Source organism: Dendrobates tinctorius, unplaced genomic scaffold, assembly GCF_039654945.1.
Source record: "Dendrobates tinctorius isolate UK_male_01 unplaced genomic scaffold, ASM3965494v1 ptg000152l, whole genome shotgun sequence".
Classification (NCBI taxonomy): domain Eukaryota; kingdom Metazoa; phylum Chordata; class Amphibia; order Anura; family Dendrobatidae; genus Dendrobates; species Dendrobates tinctorius.
In genome coordinates, this window is record NW_027361819.1 from 4,858,587 (window position 1) to 4,884,285 (window position 25,699).

At 54.9% G+C, this 25,699-nt stretch overlaps 1 protein-coding gene across 1 annotated transcript; it reads right to left on the reverse strand.

Annotated features, from left to right (window-relative positions):
• Positions 1–244: 244 nt before the first annotated feature.
• On the reverse strand, positions 245–25,418 carry SETD1A (SET domain containing 1A, histone lysine methyltransferase). Its single transcript, XM_073547461.1, has 19 exons — positions 25,012–25,418; positions 22,012–22,158; positions 20,533–20,631; positions 20,155–20,425; positions 19,581–19,684; positions 19,323–19,504; positions 18,206–18,995; positions 11,413–12,216; positions 11,167–11,334; positions 10,985–11,069; positions 10,756–10,901; positions 7,958–8,006; positions 7,430–7,705; positions 5,076–6,359; positions 3,771–3,940; positions 3,583–3,693; positions 3,380–3,499; positions 1,431–1,568; positions 245–1,331 (listed from the first exon to the last, which is right to left on the reverse strand). The coding sequence occupies exons 1-19, from the start codon at positions 25,078–25,080 to the stop codon at positions 1,158–1,160; spliced, it is 5,187 nt and encodes a 1,728-aa protein (XP_073403562.1). The 5' UTR covers positions 25,081–25,418; the 3' UTR covers positions 245–1,157.
• Between the last annotated feature and the right edge of the window lie 281 nt (positions 25,419–25,699).

Here is a 25,699-nt window from a genome sequence, read left to right on the forward strand (position 1 = left end):
CTTCCCTATCAGACTGCACAGGATGGTCTGTGATGGTCACGCGATGCTCTGCAAAGAAGACACTCTCCACCATCAGATATACCCGACCTTGCTCTTTGCCCAGCCTTGAGATAAGCAGTGACGCCGTCACCTCTGACCGTAATCCCAGGAGACGTGGAGTCAAGGTCTCCGTCCGTCCAATCGCTGCAGCTTATCTCGTCCTCCCCTTCCCCCCTCTGAAATAATGAGGCAGACTCGGGGCACGTACGTAATAAACTCGTGTTTCTACAAGAAACAAAGCAGTTAATATACAGAATATACAACTTTCTCAAGCCCTGACCCCCTCCCCGACCCCCAAACAATAGGCGTCTAACACGCCGAACATCAACAGCACAAACGGGGGGGGAGGGAAAACAGAAAAGGGAAATATCTAAAGAGCCACGCCGCTCCCCTTCCGGCTTAAAAAATAATAATGGCCACTGAATGAAGTAAATTATGGACCCCCTGAAGCTTCGTCCTCCGCCGATACGGACCCCCGGAGGGCGGAGCATCGTCTCAACCTTAAAATCCAATTGGAATAAATAAAACAATGAAAAACAATCGGGGGGGAAAAAAAAAAAAAAGCTAAAATGTGACGTCGGCGCAGCGATACCGTGTGTGGCGGATCTGTACACACTTAACGTCGCTGCACGCCACGCACAGGACAGGGTCTACATCACAGCTGCGGGGTCGTCGCAGTCTCAGATCTTGGGTCTATGTACAGGGCGTAGTGTATATACAGAGACAAGGGGTAACTTGTGCGTTCTGGGGTCGGGGTCCGGAGAGTCTTGGGCTTTAAGGTTGGCAATGGGGGGGCTGGGAGGGTCCGGATCTCTCGCCCGCTGCCCGCCATAAATAACATAATCCCAGAAAGGAATAAAAAAAAAAATAAAAACAGTAAACTAAAATGTATAGAAAAACAGGAACAAAAAAAAAAATGAACCTATACATGGAGAACATGACGACGGCATGAAGGAAGTGGGGGAGCTCGGCAGGAACGTGCTCAGGCGTCGTGTTAAAGTGCCACAGACGGGTCAGGCTGGAAACAAAAACATGGCCGCCACTGTACCAGTAAATGCCCCCCGCGCTCCGTCCACACCGGGGGCCGGACGAGCCTTTGGCTGATTCCACCACCGGCGTTAGTTCAGGGTGCCCCGGCAGTTCTCGGTGCCGCACAGGCAGGGAATCTTATTCTCCTCGATGGGGAACTTGTAGTCGTAGGTGATCTCCTCGTTCACGCCGATCGGCTGCTTGGAGTAGATGACGATCTTCTTCTGCGACTCGATGGTGATGACTTTGGCGTAACAATTAGGCTGCAATGGAACGAAGCAGAAGTGTAAAAAGGGGCGGACGCCGTGTGCAGCTAATCGCGGGGCAGCTTGCTGGTAATGTGACCGGCCGCGGCAACTTACCGTGCAGCAGTGGTTTATGAAACGCGCCAGGTTTCCACTTTTGGTGGCGTCTATGATGGTTTCGTGGTCCACGCGGAATAGGTAGCTGCTGCCGATCCCTTCCTGAGCGTAGCGCTTCTCCCTCATGTCAGCTACGACCTGCACAGACACCGCGTCACGTTACACCACACCGCCGTCACAGCTGCGGACTTGTTACAGTGTGTCAGCCGCGCAGCGCTGAGATCAGGACTGGCCCTTTAAATTTATCATTCTGCTGCTCTGTCCCCAAGAGGCCGCAATCTAATCTGCCCATTACAAATACGAAAACAACAGATGAGATCCGTCCAGAAGTCTTCTATAACAGGGCGGACAACTGGTCCCAGCAGACAGAACCTCCCTGACCTAATCCAGAGGGAACACGTCCAACCAAGAAGTGCGAACAGCTCCCGGATACTAATAGCCCACACCATCAGCCCCTCTGCCTGGGATGATGGGAGTTGTGGTCCCACAGAGATCCCTAATACTACCCCCCATCCTCAGCCTCACCACATGGGATGATGGGAGTTATGGTTCTACATAGATCCTCGATACTACTCCACATCGTGAGCCTCACGCTGCCTGGGATGATGGGAGTTATAGTTCTACATAGGATCCCTGATACTACTTCACATCGTGAGCCTCGCTGCCTGGGATGATGGGAGTTATGGTTCTATATAGGATCCCCGATACTACTCCACGTCTTGAGCCTCGCTGCCTGGGATGATGGGAGTTATGGTTCTATATAGGATCCCCGATACTACTCCACGTCTTGATCCTCACGCTGCCTGGGATGATGGGAGTTATGGTTCTACATGGGATCCCCGATACTACTCCACGTCTTGATCCTCACGCTGCCTGGGATGATGGGAGTTATGGTTCTACATAGGATCCCCGATACTACTCCATGTCTTGAGCCTCACGCTGCCTGGGATGATGGGAGTTATGGTTCTACATGGGATCCCCGATACTTCTCCATGTCTTGAGCCTCACGCTGCCTGGGGTGATGGGAGTTATGGTTCTACATAGGATCCCCGATACTACTCCACGTCTTGAGCCTCGCTGCCTGGGATGATGGAGTTATGGGTCTACATAGGATCCCCGATACTACTCTACGTCTTGAGCCTCACGCTGCCTGGGATGATGGAGTTATGGGTCTACATAGGATCCCCGATACTACTCCATGTCTTGAGCCTCGCTGCCTGGGATGATGGGAGTTATGGTTCTACATGGGATCCCCGATACTACTCCACATCGTGAGCCTCACGCTGCCTGGGGTGATGGCAGTTATGGTTCTACATGGGATCCCCGATACTACTCCACGTCTTGATCCTCACGCTGCCTGGGGTGATGGGAGTTATGGTTCTACATAGGATCCCCGATACTACTCCACGTCTTGAGCCTCGCTGCCTGGGATGATGGAGTTATGGGTCTACATAGGGTCCCCGATACTACTTCACGTCTTGAGCCTCGATGCCTGGGATGATGGAGTTATGGGTCTACATAGGGTCCCCGATACTACTCCACGTCTTGAGCCTCGCTTCCTGGGATGATGGAAGTTATGGGTCTACAAAGGTCATAACTACCTTAACACAGAAATGTCAGTTCATTGACAGCGAGCAGAGACAGTGAAAGTGATCAGGAATTGAAGTCCGAAGTCTAGAAATAATATTGCAGCGGGATTCATTCCACAGCGTCTGAGCTCTCTGTACAGAGGATGCGCCGGCCCTTTAATAAGAACGCGGCGTCACATTCCCTCCTCTGTGCTGGTGACTCTATCATCAGCCGGTGGTGTAGGGATGAGCGAGCAGGGAGCACTGGGCTCGGCTCTGCTCTGATACTACCACTCCCAGCAGGCACAGAGCCGCCCGAGCTGTGAGCACGGACAGTGAAGGAGCAGCGACACCTGGTGGTCGCTCCTGGTATAACCTCACCTGCCGTATGTTCTGTCCCACGTATTCTATCACCATCTCGTCGGCGGCGATGGGCTCCATAGCGAACAGACCCCACTCGTGAATGCGACTGCGGCCGAATCGTAGCTTCTTCTTCCGGAACTGTAAGAGGTGAAGCGAGAATAAGCCCCTTGCACACGTACCAGCTCAGCAGTGCAGCGGCGCTCCCCGGGGGTCCACATTACCTTCAGTTGGTTGAGCTTCAGTAAGTCGCTGTCCAACAAGGAGAAGGAGCCAATGGCGTTGAGGAGACGTCTCTGCTCGGAGCGACGCTCGGACAACACGCGGTTAGTGCCCTGGAAGAAAGTAAAGTAAGGTCAGGCATCGGTGTGGAAGCGCCCCCTAGTGGGGGGAGGTGGTGACAGGCACTAACCTGGGTGTCGCTGTCCAGCTCTCGCACAGACACGGGGATGACGTCCAGATATTTGTCCTTGTCCTTCTTGCTGATGGCGTAGTAGCCCTCGCTCCGGGCGCAGCCGGTCTGGTGCTCGCGCAGTCCATCCTGACGGTTCCTCCGCCGTTTGGGGTCCGCGATATTGGTGAGTGAGACTGGGGTTAAGGGTTAATAGTGACACACAACGGAGGATAACCCCCACCATCATCGTCATACACAACCGTCAGGTCACGTCAATCAACCCACGCGGCTGAGGCCATCCTCGCACATTGACCCGGATGTGTGAACGGCCGTTTTTCGTTTTTTTCTCCCCTTCTACACGGAGCCATAACTTATTTCCCTGCCTCCCAGACCCGGACGACGGCTCGTGTTTTGCGGGATGAGTTGTAGTTTTGTTTTGAATGACAGCATTTATTTTCCCCTGTAATGAAAAACAGAGGGGAAAAAAAAAAACCAAATGCGGTGAAAAAAACCCAAATCGGCCATCGATGTTACGTCATTCGCTGTACGGCAAAAATAACAAGATGACGCGACTCAGAGCGACGCCAGCGACACCGAACGGGGTCATTTTTAATTTTTTTTTTTTGAGAATAAATAAATTGGAAATTTGGAATAAAAACAATCTATTTGTGCTGCCATTTTCTGAGAGCTGTCGCAGGAGCTGCGCGTCTTCTTGACCTTTGCGCCCAGGGCCGGCGCCGTTATTGGTCCCAGGTACTTGCGATGGTTTCATCACAGATTTGGGGCGAATGCATTGACTGAAATAATCCAATGCCGGCGATTCAATTTTCGCCGTTTACCATACAGGTTTTATCCATTTTAGGTTTCGATGGATCAGACTATTACTTAATAACAAAACAAATATATATATATATATTTTTGAATTGGGGGGAATAAACTTATCTTTCTAATATATTTTAAAACCATTTTTCCCGGGGCGCTTGAACGTGTGAGATTGTTGGATCGCGTCCTCTATATTCTGCCGTAAACGGTGAAACTGAAGTACTCCCATGAAGCTCGGTCATTGGAGGACCAAGATGGCAGCCACGGGGACCTTCTGTGGACCCCTGCTGTTAAGCTAGCCCATCGGGAGGCTCAGCTTACAGAGCCCTAACCTATATTATGGAGAACCCTGACCCAGCTGCGCTATAAGGACACCATGGAGGTGCTGTCTGTCCCTGTAAGACCCCCTGGATAAGACTTTCTCCCTCAGCCAGTGCCCACCCGGCGACTGCAAGCTGCAGCAGCCTCCCTCCCTCGTGATACACTGATTTTAGAGGATATTGGTGTGGGGCACCCAGTGGGTGTCGTTCAGCCAGTCTGTGCTGTGGTCCTCCTGCAGCAGCCGCTCGTATGTGTCCCTTAGGAAGACCAGGTCCTCGATGTCAAGTCCGCTGTTCCAGATGTCATAGAGGATGGTCATCTGCTCGAACTCGCTGCGGATCTCGTACTTAGGTGGAGACCGGGGAGGAGCAGAACGCCGGTTCTTGTGTGATCTCAGCTCCCGTGTGCACACCCAAAAGTCATCTTCATCCACATCATCCTCTTCCTCCGTCGTGATTTCTCCCGGCTCCGTAACCTCCTTCACTTCTTGCTGTCTCCGTTTCTTACTCTTTGCCTCCTCGCGGGCACATTTCTCCCCAGTTTTCCTTGAAGATGATAAGTGCAAGTCCCCAACATCAAAGATGCCGGTATCACCCTCCAGGCCGAGCAGCAGACCCTCGCCCACGCACACCACTTCCTCTGGGGCCTCCAGCACAGGCTGTCTGAGGTCCACATGGAGGAGCTCGCTGGGTTTCTCCAAGTCTACAGATATCGCCCGGTGCCGCTTGTACGGCTGCTTCAATGAGGCAGGGATAGAGGCGTAGCTGTGCTCCAGTAAGATCTGCCGCACCGGGGCAAAGAGAAGCTCTTCGGCGGGGTCTGGCCTCTCCGGCTCGTGTACCGGGGGCACCGGGGCCGGTGTTGGTGCTGGAATGGGCAAAGCTTTCACCTCCTCCACGTGGTCATACTCTTCCTCCATGTTTTCTTCTCCCTCCTCCTGCAGAGCATCCTCGTGTCCGGAGCGCGGTGGGTACGACTTCACCAGACACGCGTGGTCCCATGGGAGGTTTAATACCGTTACCTGCTCTGGAGGCCTCTGTGGAGGCAGCTCTTTGGCAGGAGGAGATGGTGGCATCACCACCTCTGGTTTGGGAACTTGGAGACTCTGTATTGCCAACGCAGTTGGAGAAAGAGCCCTGGGGGACAGGAGAGAAGGCTCCGCCGCTGGAGGAGGAGGAGCGGGGGTCTCCTCTGGCTCCTGATGAAGGACATGTGAGATTTCGGGGATAATTTTCTCCGGGACCAGGTGATTAGGCGGTTTAATCTCCGCAGGTTCAGGCTCCTCTTCTGGAGCGAGGAGGAAGGAGACAGTCTTTCGTCTCTTCTTGGGAGGAGGAAGGAGCGGCAGTGGAGGAGATGAAGGGGTGCAAGGCTTGGGGGGGGTGATAGCAGGCAGAGGAGGGAGCAGCTGAGGTGACACTTCTGTACTGGGCTCCTCCTTTATTTCCAAAATGAGAGACTTATCTGTAGATGGAAGAAAGAAAGAAAATAAGATGAATTCAGAGACCAAGACGCATCCTGAGTGACATCCTGTATTATACTCCAGAGCTGCACTCACTATTCTGCTGGTGCAGTCACTGTGTACATTACATTACTGATCCTGAGTTACATCCTGTATTATACTCCAGAGCTGCACTCACTATTCTGCTGGTGCAGTCACTGTGTATATACATTACATTATTGATCCTGAGTTACATCCTGTATTATACCCCAGAGCTGCACTCACTATTCTGCCGGTGCAGTCACTGTGTACATACATTACTGATCCTGAGTTACATCCTGTATTATACTCCAGAGCTGCACTCACTATTCTGCTGGTGCAGTCACTGTGTACATACATTACATTACTGATCCTGAGTTACATCCTGTATTATACCCCAGAGCTGCACTCACTATTCTGCTGGTGCAGTCACTGTGTACATACATTACTGATCCTGAGTTACATCCTGTATTATACCCCAGAGCTGCACTCACTATTCTGCTGGTGCAGTCACTGTGTACATACATTACTGATCCTGAGTTACATCCTGTATTATACTCCAGAGCTGCACTCACTATTCTGCTGGTGCAGTCACTGTGTACATACATTACATTACTGATCCTGAGTTACATCCTGTATTATACCCCAGAGCTGCGCTCACTACTCTGCTGGTGCAGTCACTGTGTACATACATTACTGATCCTGAGTTACATCCTGTATTATACTCCAGAGCTACACTCACTATTCTGCTGGTGCAGTCACTGTGTACATACATTACATTACTGATCCTGAGTTACATCCTGTATTATACTCCAGAGCTGCACTCACTATTCTGCTGGTGCAGTCACTGTGTACATACATTACATTACTGATCCTGAGTTACATCCTGTATTATACTCCAGAGCTGCACTCACTATTCTGCTGGTGCAGTCACTGTGTACATACATTACATTACTGATCCTGAGTTACATCCTGTATTATACCCCAGAGCTGCACTCACTATTCTGCTGGTGCAGTCACTGTGTACATTAATGAGAAAAAAAAATGAACTCACTCAGTGTCAGATCCTTTTCTGTGGGGGGCGTCACTGTGGCGAGTGGTGGTGGGCTGGGTGGTCTCAGAGGATCAGTAACTGTTGGTGTTACAGGAGAGTCATCCTGGTCTTCCTCATCGTCAGAGGACGCAGGCGATGAAGAGGAGGAGGAGGAGGAGGATGATGATGAGGATGAAGAGGAGGAAGATGAGGACGAGGAGCTGCTGTCGGATTCGCTGGAGCTGTCGCTGTCATCAGACACGATCTTGTTGGACAGTTTGGCGAGCGGCGTCTCATCTGCAGAAAAAGACAACGATAAAAACAAGAGGCCGGAAACCTGCAACATCTACACACCCAGAACTGGTGAATCCAGGCTTGTTAGTAGAGCACCGTCCCTTTAAGAGAGGGTACTTTATGATGTCAGCTTCTTTTCTGGGCTTCTTGCTGTGCTGAAGGTTTTCTGCCCTCACACATACCCACCCCGTACACCATCTCAGCCGGGGGCCCCCCCATGAGCCCTCTCCGGATGAGCACCCCGTGAGCTCTCACCATCCGAGTCTTCATCCTTGCTACTGATGTCATCGTCATCATCCTCGTCCTGCAGATAAAACACATCAAGGCTCAGGTCCTGCTCCGGACACACAAGGACCACGAGGTAAACAGAGCAACACGGGCTCCGCTACTTCAGTGGAGCGAACATAAGGTGTCTGCTCACCCCCCCCGTCGTCCTCCTCACCCCTCTCTGTCCTCCTGCACACCCCTCTCTGTCCTCCTTCTCCTCCTGCACACCCCTCTCTGTCCTCCTTCTCCTCCTGCACACCCCTCTCTGTCCTCCTCCTCCTCCTGCACACCCCTCTCTGTCCTCCTCCTCCTCCTGCACACCCCTCTCTGTCCTCCTCCTCCTCCTGCACACCCCTCTCTGTCCTCCTCCTCCTCCTGCACACCCCTCTCTGTCCTCCTCCTCCTCCTGCACACCCCTCTCTGTCCTCCTCCTCCTCCTGCACACCCCTCTGTCCTCCTCCTCCTCCTGCACACCCCCCTCTGTCCTCCTCCTCCTCCTGCACACCCCTCTCTGTCCTCCTCCTCCTCCTGCACACCCCTCTCTGTCCTCCTCCTCCTCCTGCACACCCCTCTCTGTCCTCCTCCTCCTCCTGCACACCCCTCTCTGTCCTCCTCCTCCTCCTGCACACCCCTCTCTGTCCTCCTCCTCCTCCTGCACACCCCTCTCCGTCCTCCTCCTCCTCCTGCACACCCCTCTCTGTCCTCCTCCTCCTGCACACCCCTCTCTGTCCTCCTCCTCCTGCACACCCCTCTCTGTCCTCCTTCTCCTCCTCCTGCACACCTCTCTCTGTCCTCCTTCTCCTCCTCCTGCACACCCCTCTCTGTCCTCCTTCTCCTCCTCCTGCACACCCCTCTCTGTCCTCCTTCTCCTCCTCCTGCACACCCCTCTCTGTCCTCCTTCTCCTCCTCCTGCACACCCCTCTCTGTCCTCCTTCTCCTCCTCCTGCACACCCCTCTCTGTCCTCCTTCTCCTCCTCCTGCACACCCCTCTCTGTCCTCGTCCTCCTCCTGCACACCCCTCTCTGTCCTCCTCCTGCACACCCCTCTCTGTCCTCCTCCTGCACACCCCTCTCTGTCCTCCTCCTGCACACCCCTCTCTGTCCTCCTCCTGCACACCCCTCTCTGTCCTCCTCCTGCACACCCCTCTCTGTCCTCCTCCTGCACACCCCTCTCTGTCCTCCTCCTGCACACCCCTCTCTGTCCTCCTCCTGCACACCCCTCTCTGTCCTCCTTCTCCTCCTGCACACCCCTCTCTGTCCTCCTTCTCCTCCTGCACACCCCTCTCTGTCCTCCTTCTCCTCCTGCACACCCCTCTCTGTCCTCCTTCTCCTCCTGCACACCCCTCTCTGTCCTCCTCCTCCTCCTGCACACCCCTCTCTGTCCTCCTTCTCCTCCTGCACACCCCTCTCTGTCCTCCTCCTCCTGCACACCCCTCTCTGTCCTCCTTCTCCTCCTGCACACCCCTCTCTGACCTCCTTCTCCTCCTCCTGCACACCCCTCTGTCCTCCTTCTCCTCCTGCACACCCCTCTGTCCTCCTCCTGCACACCCCTCTCTGTCCTCCTCCTGCACACCCCTCTCTGTCCTGCTCCTGCACACCCCTCTCTGTCCTGCTCCTGCACACCCCTCTCTGTCCTGCTCCTGCACACCCCTCTCTGTCCTGCTCCTGCACACCCCTCTCTGTCCTGCTCCTGCACACCCCTCTCTGTCCTGCTCCTCTTCCTGCACACCCCTCTCTGTCCTGCTCCTCTTCCTGCACACCCCTCTCTGTCCTGCTCCTTCTCCTGCACACCCCTCTCTGTCCTGCTCCTCCTCCTGCACACCCCTCTCTGTCCTGCTCCTCCTCCTGCACACCCCTCTCTGTCCTGCTCCTCCTCCTGCACACCCCTCTCTGTCCTGCTCCTCCTCCTGCACACCCCTCTCTGTCCTGCTCCTCCTCCTGCACACCCCTCTGTCCTGCTCCTCCTCCTGCACACCCCTCTGTCCTGCTCCTCCTCCTGCACTCCCCTCTCTGTCCTGCTCCTCCTCCTCCTGCACACCCCTCTGTCCTGCTCCTCCTCCTGCACACCCCTCTCTGTCCTGCTCCTCCTCCTCCTCCTGCACACCCCTCTCTGTCCTGCTCCTCCTCCTCCTCCTGCACACCCCTCTCTGTCCTGCTCCTCCTCCTCCTCCTGCACACCCCTCTCTGTCCTGCTCCTCCTCCTCCTGCACACCCCTCTCTGTCCTGCTCCTCCTCCTCCTGCACACCCCTCTCTGTCCTGCTCCTCCTCCTCCTCCTGCACACCCCTCTCTGTCCTGCTCCTCCTCCTGCACACCCCTCTCTGTCCTGCTCCTCCTCCTGCACACCCCTCTCTGTCCTGCTCCTCCTCCTGCACACCCCTCTCTGTCCTGCTCCTCCTCCTGCACACCCCTCTCTGTCCTGCTCCTCCTCCTGCACACCCCTCTCTGTCCTGCTCCTCCTCCTGCACACCCCTCTCTGTCCTGCTCCTCCTCCTGCACACCCCTCTCTGTCCTGCTCCTCCTCCTGCACACCCCTCTCTGTCCTGCTCCTCCTCCTGCACACCCCTCTCTGTCCTGCTCCTCCTCCTGCACACCCCTCTCTGTCCTGCTCCTCCTCCTGCACACCCCTCTCTGTCCTGCTCCTCCTCCTCCTCCTCCTGCACACCCCTCTCTGTACTCCTCCTCCTCCTGCACACCCCTCTCTGTACTCCTCCTCCTCCTGCACACCCCTCTCTGTACTCCTCCTCCTCCTGCACACCCTTTTCCATCCTCTCTTTACAGATCTCACCTTGTCTGATGCAGAATCCTCAGATGCCTCCTCTCCTTCACTGTCTAGGGGGATGTTGTTCCTGCGCTTGTGCTTCATCCTATCCGCCTCCTGCTGCGGCATCTTTGCTCCTGCACGCGTTTCCGACGGTGTCTCTTTCTGTCGATCTAGTAGGTGAAGCAATTGAAGTAGTGAAGATGCGAGATTCCGTCGCAGGATGTGAGCGCCCCCTCTGGTCCCAGACACTTACCGTCCTCCTCCTCCTCTGCAGGTGTGGAGGGTCGTGGTCTCTTTTGTTCGCCATCTTCACTCTCTGAGAGCTGCTTCCTCTTCACCTGCGCGGGTGGGTGAAAAAAGTAAGAAGGCGACACAAGATTATGAGGGGCCAGGTGTCCCCCGAAACAAATGGAAGACAGGAGTGCCAAGACTCACCTTGAAGGAAGGAAGCCGCAGAGCCTCCCGGAGACCAGAACCAAAACTGAAACCTTCGGCACCTCCGCTCTTGGCCCAGTCCACAAGTGACAGAAGCCCAGGCTCCTTGGGTCGGCTCTTCTCCTTGTCTTCTTCCCGGGGAACTGGTTTGGGCGCATTTTGGAAAGGCTACAGATAGAAAACGGATTGGTGATCAGGATGCTGGTGTCTTACCTAATGCTGCCAGTGTCCTCAGCCAACGCTTACCTTCGCCTTCTCCTCCTTGCAATCCCACCATTCATCGAAGGCTCGGAAGGCCACATTCTCCACCATCTTCCTGTTCAGGTCTCTCTGCATTGTGCTCTTCATCTCCTGGATCAGAGATGACAGTACACTCACGACGGTAGCTGCATGGGGGTCCACTTCTTGCACCCAGCCCATGGTTCGAGGCTCCTGGCCCAGAGTTCTATTTGTCCTGGTGGTGAGGTCCCTCAGTGGTAACAAGGGTTGGGGGTCTTGGGATGGGAAGTGGGGATATGCCCCACCAAACACCGGCTCGGTAATGAGCGGCAGCAGCTGTCGATGTCTGTGGGCCAGCAGGTGAGGGAGCAATGGTGGGGGGTAGGGGTCGTCAAATGACTGCCCTTTATCCTGCCTGCACTGCTGTAGGCGGCTGAGCATCTGCGTCTGCATCTGGAAAGACATGGACATGCCACCCCACTGGTTTCCCAGCCTGTTCACCAGTTCCAAGGAGTTTACAAAGTCATAGATATGGGGAGCGGGCACTGCTGACGAGGAGGCAGGGTCGAGAGGGGGAGGGGAGGCCGGTCGCCCCCCAAGTTCTCCAATTCGACCTCTGACAGCTGTGGGGGCCATGAGAGAATAGGCATTAGGGGCTTGATGGTGGGGGAGAGGGGGCATCGACAGAAGAGTTGTCGGGATAGTTTGAGAGGGGTAAGTGCCCACAGGACCTGTGAGGTGGGGCACCATGGGATAAGGTTGGCCGGGAGCGCCAGGCATCTCGACGGCAATTTCTTCATCAGAGATTTCCATGTCCTCACCGGACGATAGCTGAGGAGACAGAAGGAAGCCATTAATAGAGAGAACCTCCCGAGAATAACCAAAACTATGCTAGACAAGTGGCAACATGAGGTGGGATGCGCATATGTAAACAGACTAGCGCCAAAACAAGGCAGGATGCACAGACGCAACCAGATGAGCGCCAACACGAAGCAGGATGCACAGACGAACACCAACACAAGGCAGGACACACAGACGTAACCAGACGAGCTCCCACAGAAGGCAGGACACACAGACGTAACCAGACGAGCTCCCACAGAAGGCAGGACACACAGATGTAACCAAACGATCACCAACAGGAGGCGAGACACACAGACGAATGCCAACATGAGGCAGGAGAGATGCACAGACGTAACCAGATAAGTGCCAACACAAGGCGGGACACACAGACGAACGCCAAGGGAGGAGAGAAGCACAGACGTAACCGAGCACCAACACGGCGGAATGCAGACCTAACCAGACAAGCTCCAATCGAAGGCGGGATGCACAGACGAGGACGAAAGCGAGGCAGGACACACAGACTTAACCAAACGATCACCAACAGGAGGCGGGACGCACAGACGTAACCAGACGAGCGCCAACACTAGGCGAGATGCACAGACGAATGCCATCACGAGGCAGGAGGCACAGACGTAACCAGACGAGAGCTAATGGGAGACGGGACATACGAACGAACGCCAAGGGAGGAGGGAGTGTGAGGAACGACGCACAGACGTAACCAGACAAGTGCAAACACAAGGTGGGATGCACAAACAGAACCAGAGGAGCAACAACACGAGGTGGGATGCAAAGACGAGTGTCAACACAAAGAGGGACGCACAGACATAACCAGACGAGTGCTAACACTAGAAGGGACAAAGACTTAACCAAAAGAGCAACAACACGAGGCGGGACGCAGAGACGAACGCCACCACGAGACAGGACACACAGACGTAACCAGACGAGCTCCACCAGAAGGTGGGACGCACAGACGTAACCAGACAAGCTCCAAAGGAGGAGAGACGCGCAGATGTAACCAAACGAGCGCCATCACACTGTGGGATGCACAGATGTAACCAGACGAGCTCCAACAGAAGGCGGGACACAGAGACGAGGGGCAATGCGAGGCAGGACACACAGACGTAACCAGACGAGTGCCAACACAAGGCAGGAAGCACAGATGAATGCCAAGGGAGGAGGGAGTGCGACTAGGGACGCACAGACGTAACCAGACAAGCGCCAACACAAGGCGGGATAAACAGACGTAACCAGACGAGCTCCAACGGAAGGTGGGACACACAGACGTAACCAAACGATCGCCAACACGAGACGGGACGCACAGACGAACACCACCACGAGACAGGCCACACAGATGTAACCAGACGAGCGCCAACACAAGGCGGGAAGCACAGACGAGCTCCAACACGAGACGGGATGCATAGGCCAGCTCCAACACGACGCGAAAAGCACAGACGAGTGCCAACACGAGGCAGGATGCACAGACGTAACCAGACAAGCTCCAACAGAAGGCAGGACGCACAGACGAGGGCAGCCACGAGGCAGAACGCACAGACGTAACCAAACGATCACCAACACGAGGCAGGACGCACAGACGTAACCAGACAAGCTATAACACGAGACGGGACACACGTGAGTTCCAACACAAGGCGAGACGCACAGACGATTGCCAACACAAGGTAGGACACACAGACATAACCAGACGAGCTCCAACAGAAGGCGGGACGCACAAGCGAGCTCCAACACGAGGCGGGATGCACAGGCGAGTGCTAACACGAGGCAGAACGCACAGATATAACCAGACGAGCGCTAACAGGAGGCGGCACAGACGAATGCCAAGGGAGGAGGGAGTGCGAGGAAGGATGCACAGACGTAACCAGACGAGAACTAACATGAGGAGGGACACACAGACTAGCGCCAACACAAGGCAGGACCCACAGACATACCCAGAAGAGCGCTAACACGAGGAGGGAAGCAGACTTAACCCAAGGAACAACAACACGAGGCGGGACGCAGAGACGAGCGCCAACACAAGAAGGGATGCACAGACGTTACCAGACAGGCGCCAACACGAGGAAGTACGCGTGGACATAAGCCAACTTGCACCAACATGAGGCAGGACGCATGAAAGTAATCAGACGAACGCCGTCACAGATGTAACTAGACGTGCATCGACACAACGCGGAACATGCAGAAGTAACTCAATGACATCCAACACGAGGCGACAAGCACAGACGAGCACCAACAGAAAGTGGGACGCACAGACGAGGGCCAACACGAAGCAGGATGCACAGACGTAACCAGACGAGGACCAGTACGAGGCGGGATGCACAGACGTAACCAGACGAGCGCCAACACAAGAAGGGACGCACAGACGCAAACAGACGAGTGCCAGCATGAGGCGGGACACTAAGACTTGCTTCTACACGAAGCAGGAAGCACATATGTAATCAGACGAGCGACAACACGAGGTTGTACGCAGACGAGCGCCAACACAAAGCAGGATGCGCAGACTAACCAGACGAGGACCAGCACGAGGCAGGACACATAGACGTAACCAGATGACCGCAAACACGAGACAGGACACACAGATGTAACCAGATGACCGCAAACATGAGACAGGACACACAGACGTAGCCAGATGAACACCAATACAAAACAAGACACACAGATGCAACCAGATGACATCCAGCACAAGGTGGGATGCATAGACATAACCAGATGAGCGCCAACATGTGGCAGGATGCGCGGAATAAACCAGGCATCGTCCAACAGGAGGCGGAACGCATGAAAGTAACCAGGCGAATGCCAACATGATACACAGATCTAAATAGACAAGTGCAAACACGAGGCACAACGTGCAAAAGTAACCAGACGAGGTTCAACACGAGGTGGCACTAGCGGACATTACTAGACGGGTTCCAACAAGCCCAGACAAGTGGACGTAACTAGATGTGCAACAATACGAGGTGGGACACAACTAAATGACATCCAGCGCTGCATGACGCGCAAATGTAAACAGATGAGCACCAACATGATAAGGTACACAGATATCAAACTCAAACAAAATGGCGAGTGCAGCTTTGGATGTGGCTGGAGTAGAAGAGACGTTAGAGCTTGGGGTATAAGAGTATGTATCCTGTTCTGATGTACGCGTGGTTTCTACTGGAGCCAGTGGGGTCTGGAGGGGTTACACACCAGCCATGGGTTTACAAATCACATGATCAGCAGGACTACCCCCTCATAATGTACCCGGTCTCCACAATATTCACTGTGAGGATGCCGCAATGCTTAGCGGACTGACATGTATGCAGACGTTTGTGTTGAGTTTCCAGTAAATCTTCTACTCCAGTCACATCCGGAGCAGCATTCATGTACAGAGGTGATGGCCAGAAGTTCCACTGTTTATTCCTCAGACTTCTGCGTCCTCCAGTGAAAGCCATAAACTTTATCGTCAGTAGACTTGCGATGAATGGTCTCCTCTCTAGTTACACCCCAATCTCTCCTGCACCCTGTAAAGTGTCCCAGGGTCAGAGTTCACAGACAGAAAAGGGAAGAGGGAGACTTGTATGCAACTCTGATCGCAGAATGTACAACGCAGAGATTAAAGGAGACAGACGCCTCTGGGAGAGTTTCTTCTTTTTCCTCCCACGCATGCATTTCTGGCTAAAAGTCATTTTCACAATAGGGCTTCAATATATTTCTTTCCTCTATGTATCACTGTACAAAGTGTGCAGAACGGGTTACCAGTGAATCCATCAACAAGCTCGTTCTCTGGGATCTTACGATCATCTCTTCTCCATCCTCTATGCATCACCGTACATAGACTGGAGAATGAGTTAGCTTCCAGTGCTCCACCGGGAGCTCACTGTTCCGTACTTATTTACCTCCTTTCCATCCATGGTTTTGTCTGATTTATTAAGTCGACTCCTCATCAGGTCTCAAACAGCTTTAAAAATGGTCCAGAAGAGAGATCAGTGTTACAGCCCTGAGGCGGAGTTCATTCTGCTATGTTCAGTCATAGGCCGGGATCACACATGCGAGAAACACGGCCAAGTCTCCCATGTTAATACCCGACACTGCCGCCGGCACTCGGATCGGAGAGTGTGGCCGCATAGTAATACATGCAGCCGCAGGCTCCGCTCCCAAGTGCCGGGTAGTAACGTGCGAGACTTGGCCGTGTTTCTCGCATGTGTGATCCCGGCCATACACAGACGAGGATGTAGATCAGTGCTACAGCCATGAGAAGCTCATTCTGCTATGTTCAGTCATACACAGAGGATGTAGAAGAGAGATCGTGTTACAGCCCTGAGGAGGAGCTCATTCTGATATGTACAGCAATACACAGAGGATGCAGAAGAGAGAGAAGAGCTCCAGCCATGAGGAGATCATTCTGATATGTACAAAGATACACAGAGGAGGTAGAAGAGAGATCAGCATTATAATCCTGAGGAGGAGCTCATTCTGATAAGTACAGAGAGATACACATAGGATGTAGAAGAGAAGGCAGCATTACAGACCAGAGAGTAACCTCCCTAATGTATCATTATTTGCACATTCTGCAATCTGCTATGTACTGTGATACACAGAGGATGCAGAAGATGGGAAAGGGAGATAACCGACAGACCTGAGACAGATACAGCCTGCAGTCTAACAAAAGCTGAAACATTTCTAATCAAACTCAATTACAAACATGACCTTTAGTCAATAAAAAAAATATACATACATGTGAGAAGAAAAAGAAAAAAAAGCTTCTGATGTGGTCCATATTCTATTAAGGGATTGTCCAAAAGTACTTCACTACTGCTCTTATAACATAAAAATCAAGTACTTACTCATGAAGCTAATGTAGGTGGATCGGCCCCTGATTAAGGTCCAGACAAGCCTGGGCTCATGATTGGGTATGAGTATTCTACTACATTGCCAAAAAGGAGACGTAACGTGATCTCGGACGTTTAAGGAAGGCTGTGAGGTGCCGTCACGGAGGGAGAATGGGCCGCACGGCAGTCGGACTAACACGTGCAGGGCTGCTGCGGCTTCACGTGACAATTCGTTGCTTTCTGAAAACTTCCGAGATCAAGTGATCGCTCCCATGTTCTGGTGACCGTGGGATCCCAGCTTATGAAAAGTGATTAGTAACTGCCTCAAGTTCTAATATAAAAAGCTGCGTGAAGTTGGTTTTCTGCCTCCCGACAGCCCTTAACACAAGGTACGGGTGTTGATGGCGGCGATAGCTTTCTTCAGGACTCAACACATTTCTGGCAGACATATTTAATCTACACATAAATAAGGACACAGAAACAATGGCCGATCACTGCGGCGGATGAAGCAGGGGCGGAACTGCAGGAACGTCCTGCATTTTACTGCCTTAAAGGGACGATACTGCTATAAAAAAAAAAAAGAAGAATCACAAGTCTGTGAGGTAGAAACAAAAACAGTCCTGACGGCTGAAGGAGTTGCAGCCCCGGAGTCCTCTGGAGTCCCTGCTGCTGATTGGTTAGTATGTGCGATCCCTGAAGCCGTCCGTGTATGTGTGGGCGCGACGGCCGCGAGAGCGCAAGAGGCCGGGGCGGCACTTTGGTGAGACAGTAAAATAAGCAGGGTGTTATACAGCAGCGCACATGACACCAGGGAGCAAATCGCACACCACAGCTTTTCATATTATAAACACTGGGTGCCACATGCAGTATAAAGAACGGAGGGTTTTATGATTTTTGTAATGGCTTTGCAGACATAACAATGAGAATGAAAACCCTCTTTCTTTACAGTGCAGGCTGCACGCAGACTACATTATATTCACACTTCTGGATTTCATTCCCCACCGACCCTAGACAAGCAGCTGGGCCCAATCTCCCTGTCACAAACCCCCAGCCGTCCGGGCAGGGCTCGAGTGGGGAGGCAGATGGATTGGTCAGGTCTGAGCGGATCTCCAGCGATTGTTTAGGAGCAGTGTGTGATACATAGGGAAGGTCTGGCATCTTACCCGTTCTTGCCCGTTTGCCGTCGTCCTGCCGAGGTCACCGAACCTCAGAATGGCCTCTGCCGACACATCCTCGAAGCTGGCGGGTGGAGGAGGGGTGTAGGGACCGTGCACAGGCGGCGGGACTTCTTCATGGACTGTGGCCTCCTGCCCACAACCCTCGGTGGTTCCTTCATCTTCTTCCTCGGTGTCGGAGGGGAGGAAGGAGAACTTGGAGCGCTGCTCCTTCAGGAGCGCCTCGATGCGGGAATCCAGGCTGCTGCTGTGCTGGGTGAACGGCAGGCTCTCCGAGATACCGTCAGGGAGCGGAGAACATGACCGCGCAGGCGAAGGGGGTGGGGAGCAGGCTGGAAGCGGGGGAGGTGGCGGTGGAGGCTCCCAGCCTTCGGAAGGTGGAGGAGGAGGATACGGTACAGAGGAGGGAGGGGATGGAGGAAGGGGTGGGTGGGCCATTCTGTAGTCATGGTCAGGGTGAGGGTCATCGGGTGGAAGTGGTGGAGGGGTGGGCAGCGGTGGGGTCCCAGGAAAGCGATGCAAGGATGGCTCTTCTGGGGGTGGTGGCGGTTTACGGTGACGGGAGCGGTAGGACTGTGGGGAGGAACGGTGCTGGTGGCGGTGGTAACGTCTGTGGGTGCTGTCATGCTGTGAGGAGGACGACGTCGTGGAGGACGACGTGGCCGGAGAGTAGTGGTGTCCGGACCGGCGAGAGTATGAATCGCCAGTGCTGTTCTCGTGCCGCCGTGACTTATATCCTGAGGAGTCCTGGGAGCTGGAATGGCTGGGTGTCCCCTGCCTGCGAGGAAAGGAGGAGAGCGTCATATATCCGGCCAGGATCCTGGACCCGATACAGACTCCAACCACAACACAGTGAAAAGCTCATCCCACTGCCCGATCTGAAGATATCCCATGTGACCCTGACCGAGCATCCACTAACCAACCAGTGGGAAAACTATAACCCCCATTATACCTGGACAGATAACAGCGGAAGAGTCACAGGACAGACACAGGTGCACCATTTACTGATGTTACAGAGCAGTGCCCCATATACACACTTATAGAATGGTGTATACCCAGTGCTGCCCCCAACTACATGCCGCCATACCGTCTGATGAGGTCTCACCTGCTAGAATAGGCAGAGTCCTGAGAGTAGGGCGTCCCGGCCCTCGGAGTGTATGGGGTGCCCTGTGAGGAAGAGACCGACGGTGTGTACTGGCTGTAGGAGGATCCCAGGTCTTGAGAAGATGGCGTCCCATTCCCGGGAACCAACGTGGTATCACTGGAGAGGCGGCGCCGGCAGTCAACCTAAAGAGAGGAGATGTTTATGTAGCAGGACGCCCCAGTGACCGCACAGACTCCGCAGTCCAAAGTGAATGCTCACCGGCTCAGGAGGCCTCTCCTGCACCCACCGGCTGGTGGTGGGAACGGTCTGGGGGTTGTAGGATCCACTGACGATTAGGTCATAGTATTTCTGTCTTTGCTGACCTGTAAAAAGATGACAATCTGGTTAGGACCTGATGGTGCTGGTATAACGCCTCTATTCAACTGGGGCAGGGTCACACATGGCTAATTGAACAGTGAAAATCCCCAGTAACTGAGCGACATCTGATGTGCGTTTTTTATGTGAGGACGACCCTGACTGACTTCATGTCCTACCCTGCAGTCACGATCGAAAAAAAATGGCAATTTTGTAATTTTCTATTCCATTTTCCTTACAGCACTTACTGGCAAAATTATTTTATATTTTGACAAATTGGACTTGTACAGATATGGCGACACCAATATAAGCTTCTCTCTTTTTTGCTTCTCTCTATTTTTTTTTTTTATTTCTTTATTTTTTGATGAGGAGTTTAATTTTAAAGGTGCTTTTTTATTTTTTTACATTTCCCTTTACTGTTATCAGAAGATACCCCAATCTCAACCCCATCCACCCAACATCTCCGTCCCACTTTTACCTCGGGTGTCGAGTTCTGCGTTGATGATGTTGCCCATGACGGATGTGTTGTGAAGGTGGGCAACGGTCTCCCTCGCGGCTCGGGAGCTGGAGAACAGAACCTTCGCCAGACCGAGGTGCTTGCGAGTTTTTGGGTGCAGCGGGATCTCCACATCTTCCACGTCCCCGAATTTGCGGCACATTTCTTTTAGGAAGAGTTCACGCACGTTGTCATTCAGGTGGGCAAAGGTGACTTCCTTCTGCGGAAGCTGCCCGACGTAAAACTCATCAAACTGGACGGGAAAGTAGAGAACAATGTATTGAGGATCAGAAAACACGACCTGTGGAAGAGTCTGCAGAGCCGTCCACTCCCCCCCGATGAGCCAACCGGGGCCAGTACCTTAAATTTGGGAACAGGAAGGGACACATCTCGAGGTTTACTCCACAGCCGGTGCTGCCGAGGATCCCGCACGTCTCCGACTGGAAGATACGTTCCATCCTGGGAAAGGAGATAGAATCAATGCACACTGCTGAACGCCAGGGACTGCCACCGCCGGAACAGACACCGCACAGAGCCACCACCGCCGGGACAGAGTCGCCGCACAGAGCCGCCACCACCGGGACAGAGGCGCCGCACAGAGCCGCCACCACCGGGACAGAGGCGCCGCACAGAGCCGCCACCACCGGGACAGAGGCGCCGCACAGAGCCGCCACCACCGGGACAGAGGCGCCGCACAGAGCCACTGGGACAGAGGCGCCGCACAGAGCCACTGGGACAGAGGCGCCGCACAGAGCCACTGGGACAGAGGCGCCGCACAGAGCCACTGGGACAGAGGCGCCGCACAGAGTCACCACAACCAGGACAGAGGCGCCGCACAGAGCCGCCACCGCTGGGACATAGGCGCTGCACAGACACCGGAACAAAGGCGTCGCATAGAGCCACCACCAGAACAGTCCACAACCACCGGGACAGAGGGGCCGCACAGAGCCATCACCACCGGAACAGAGGCGCCACCACCACCGGGACAGAGGGGCGGCACAGGGCCATCACCACTGGGACAGAGGCGCCGCACAGAGCCGCCACCACCGGGACAGAGGCGCCGCACAGAGCCGCCACCACCGGGACAGAGGCGCCGCACAGAGCCGCCACCACCGGGACAGAGGCGCCGCACAGAGCCGCCACCACCGGGACAGAGGCGCCGCACAGAGCCGCCACCACCGGGACAGAGGCGCCGCACAGAGCCGCCACCGCTGGGACATAGGCGCTGCACAGAGACACCGGAACAAAGGTGTCGCATAGAGCCACCACCAGAACAGTCCACAACCACCGGGACAGAGGGGCCGCACAGAGCCATCACCACCGGAACAGAGGCGCCACCACCACCGGGACAGAGGGGCGGCACAGGGCCATCACCACCGAAACAGAGGCGCCACCACCACCGGGACAGAGGAGCCGCACAAAGCCGCCACCACCACCGGGACAGAGGTGCCGCACAGAGCTACCGAAACAGAGGTACCGCTGCCACCGCGGGGACAGAGGCGCCGCACAGAGCCACTAAAACAGAGACGCCGTCACCGCAGGGACAGAGGCACCACATAGAGTCGCCACCGCCGTGACAGAGGCGCCGCATAGAGCTACCACCACCAGAACAGAGGAGCCGTACAGAGCCACCACCGCCGGGACAGAGGCACCGCATATAACCACCAGATCAGAGGTGCCACACAACTACTGTGCAGCAGTTCTGTTCCAGAGGCACAGACGCGACCCCCCAAAGAGACCCACTACATAAAGCCTCAACCACCGGGATAGAACCGACCAGACAGGGCCATGTCTACATTACACCCCTCCCCCACAGTGACCACACTCTGCGCCTATTACCGTGATGTTGAAGTGCACTCCATCGTAGCGGTAAACCTTCTGTGCAGCTTTTCGGAGAGCGGGGTCAAGCAGCAGTTTGTAATTCGTCCACTGGAAGTCGGCCGCTCTGTGACTCTCACCCTCGGGCTCCATCTGAGGACATCTGACCTGTGAAGGGGCAAAGGTGATGAGCACATGGGCCCCCTAAGGAGCAGACACCAGAGAGCAAAGTGGACCCTAAGGAGCAGACACCAGAGAGCAAAGGGGTTGCCAGCTCTCAGCACCCATTTCTCTCTGTCATCGCCCGTCTCTCTCGCCCCGTCAGCACTCTTCCCCAATGCCTATCTCTTCCTTCCCCTCAACACCTTCCTCTCTCTCGATACTCGTCTCTCTCTTCGTCAGCGCCCTCTCTCCTCGTCAGTGCCTCAGTCTCTCTCTCTCTCTCCTCGTCAGTGCCTCAGTCTCTCTCTCTCTCCTCGTCAGAGCCTCAGTCTCTCTCCTCGTCAGAGCCTCAGTCTCTCTTCTTAATCATTGAACTTCTCTTTCTTCCCTTCAGTTTCCTCACACTCTTCCCCTCACTGCCCGTCTCTCTCTCCTTCTTCCCCCTCAGTCTCTCTCTCTCTTCCCCCTCAGCCTCTCTCTCTTTCTTCCCCCTCAGCCTCTCTCTCTTTCTTCCCCCTCAGCCTCTCTCTCTTTCTTCCCCCTCAGCCTCTCTCTCTCTTCCCCCTCAGCCCCTCTCTCTCTCTTCCCCCTCAGCCCCTCTCTCTCTCTTCCCCCTCAGCCCCCCTCTCTCTCTTCCCCCTCAGCCCCCCTCTCTCTCTTCCCCCTCAGCCCCCCTCTCTCTCTTCCCCCTCAGCCTCTCTCTCTTTCTTCCCCCTCAGCCTCTCTCTCTTTCTTCCCCCTCAGCCTCTCTCTCTTTCTTCCCCCTCAGCCTCTCTCTCTTTCTTCCCCCTCAGCCTCTCTCTCTTTCTTCCCACTCAGCCTCTCTCTCTTTCTTCCCACTCAGTCTCCCTCCCTCTTCCCACTCAGTCTCCCTCCCTCTTCCCACTCAGTCTCCCTCCCTCTTCCCACTCAGTCTCCCTCCCTCTTCCCACTCAGTCTCCCTCCCTCTTCCCACTCAGTCTCCCTCTCTCTTCCCCCTCAGTCTCCCTCTCTCTTCCCCCTCAGTCTCTCTCTTTCTTCCCCCTCAGTCTCCCTCTCTCTTCCCCCTCAGTCTCTCTCTCTCTTCCCCCTCAGTCTCTCTCTTTCTTCCCCCTCAGTCTCTCTCTTTCTTCCCCCTCAGTCTCTCTCTTTCTTCCCCCTCAGTCTCTCTCTTTCTTCCCCCTCAGTCTCTCTCTTTCTTCCCCCTCAGTCTCTCTCTTTCTTCCCCCTCAGTCTCTCTCTTTGTCTTTCTCGTCTCTCTTCCCCCTCAGCCTCTCTCTCTCTCTTCCCCCTCAGCCTCTCTCTCTCTCTTCCCCCTCAGCCTCTCTCTCTCTCTTCCCCCTCAGCCTCTCTCTCTCTCTTCCCCCTCAGCCTCTCTCTCTTCCCCCTCAGCCTCTCTCTCTTCCCCCTCAGCCTCTCTCTCTCTCTTCCCCCCCCACAGCCTCTCTCTCTCTCTTCCCCCCCCACAGCCTCTCTCTCTCTCTTCCCCCCCACAGCCTCTCTCTCTCTCTCTCTTCCCCCCCACAGCCTCTCTCTCTCTCTTCCCCCCCACAGCCTCTCTCTCTCTTCCCCCCCACAGCCTCTCTCTCTCTTCCCCCCCACAGCCTCTCTCTCTCTTCCCCCCCACAGCCTCTCTCTCTCTCTTCCCCCCCCCACAGCCTCTCTCTCTCTCTTCCCCCCCCACAGCCTCTCTCTCTCTCTTCCCCCCCCACAGCCTCTCTCTCTCTCTTCCCCCCCCACAGCCTCTCTCTCTCTCTTCCCCCCCCACAGCCTCTCTCTCTCTCTTCCCCCCCCACAGCCTCTCTCTCTCTCTTCCCCCCCCACAGCCTCTCTCTCTCTCTTCCCCCACAGCCTCTCTCTCCCCCCCCACAGCCTCTCTCTCCCCCCCCACAGCCTCTCTCTCTCTCTTCCCCCCCACAGCCTCTCTCTCCCCCCCCACAGCCTCTCTCTCTCTCTTCCCCCCCACAGCCTCTCTCTCTCTCTTCCCCCCCCCCACAGCCTCTCTCTCTCTCTTCCCCCCCCCACAGCCTCTCTCTCTCTCTTCCCCCCCCACAGCCTCTCTCTCTCTCTTCCCCCCCCACAGCCTCTCTCTCTCTTCCCCCCCCACAGCCTCTCTCTCTCTTCCCCCCCCACAGCCTCTCTCTCTCTTCCCCCCCCACAGCCTCTCTCTCTCTTCCCCCCCCACAGCCTCTCTCTCTCTCTTCCCCCCCACAGCCTCTCTCTCTTTCTTCCCCCCCACAGCCTCTCTCTCTCTCTCTTCCCCCCACAGCCTCTCTCTCTCTCTTTCTTCCCCCCCACAGCCTCTCTCTCTCTCTTTCTTCCCCCCCACAGCCTCTCTCTCTCTTCCCCCCACAGCCTCTCTCTCTCTCTTCCCCCCCACAGCCTCTCTCTCTTTCTTCCCCCCCACAGCCTCTCTCTCTTTCTTCCCCCCCACAGCCTCTCTCTCTCTCTTTCTTCCCCCCACAGCCTCTCTCTCTCTTCCCCCTCAGCCTCTCTCTCTCTTCCCCCTCAGCCTCTCTCTCTCTTCCCCCTCAGCCTCTCTCTCTTTCTTCCCCCTCAGCCTCTCTCTCTTTCTTCCCCCTCAGCCTCTCTCTCTTTCTTCCCCCTCAGTCTCTCTCTCTTTCTTCCCCCTCAGTCTCTCTCTTCCCCCTCAGTCTCTCTCTTCCCCCTCAGTCTCTCTCTCCCCCCTCCTCTCTCGGTGCTCGTGTGCCTTTTCCTCCCTCGGTATCTCTTCCTCGGTAGCAGTCTCGGTCCCCTCCTGCAGTCTCGCTCTGTCAGTCTCCGTCTCTCTCTCCCGCCCCCGCGCTGTCTCGGCCGTGCTCGTCTCTTTAGCAGCGGTCTCCCGGACGTCTCTGGGCTGCGGGGCGGCCGCTCTCTCACCTGACTGTCTCTCCGCTCCCGGCTGTGTCTTCCCCCGGATCCTCTGTGTCTCAGTAACGCCGCCTGCATCCTGGACCTGCACTTTCGCCGCGGCGCGGTCCTTTCGTCACCGGCTCCTCCGCTGTCCCAGGAATTATTCCGTCTGCTTCCTCGCTACAGTCTCCGCACTCGGCAGCCATCCATTCTCCCGCCGGAAGCCTCGGTTATTAATATAGCCGTATTTACATTGGTGACGAATCTGCGGCGTGAGCGATAGCTTTACTTGCTCCGCTTAACTCCCGCTACACTTTCCATACACAGATGTAAAAATCCAATTTTTTCTATATCCTCACGTTTTGCATCTTTTCCGGGCAGATCACACAGACAAGTCGGCTTCGGCAGGAATAAATAATAATTTTTTGATATTTCCTATCTGCCTTATATCGAATCTGCGACGTTGGATGCGATTATAAACGGCGACATCTGAGGAGGAGCCGTGGCGGCTTGTTGTACCATAGAGTCCGGGGCAGAGGACAGAGCGTCGCGGCTCTCCCAAACTATAGGAATACTTCTCAGGAATAACTTTATTTATCACTGGACGTTGAACAATTGTTACAGTAAACACACATATAAACAATGGTGGGTGGGGGGTTCACATATTTATTGCCATAAATAAACTCTTCTGACTGGTGGCAGCACGTCCCTCTTG

What these genes read in the sequence shown, in the direction of transcription:
- SETD1A (XM_073547461.1), bottom strand. Translation starts at nt 25,080, where the DNA reads ATGCAGGCGGCGTTACTGAGACACAGAGGATCCGGGGGAAGACACAGC. An exon ending in GACTCTGCCTATTCTAGCAG is followed by an intron (nt 18,996 to 19,322) that starts GTGAGACCTCAT and finishes CTTTCCTCGCAG; the next exon opens with GCAGGGGACACCCAGCCATT. An exon ending in AGCTGGACAGCGACACCCAG is followed by an intron (nt 3,694 to 3,770) that starts GTTAGTGCCTGT and finishes ACTTTCTTCCAG; the next exon opens with GGCACTAACCGCGTGTTGTC.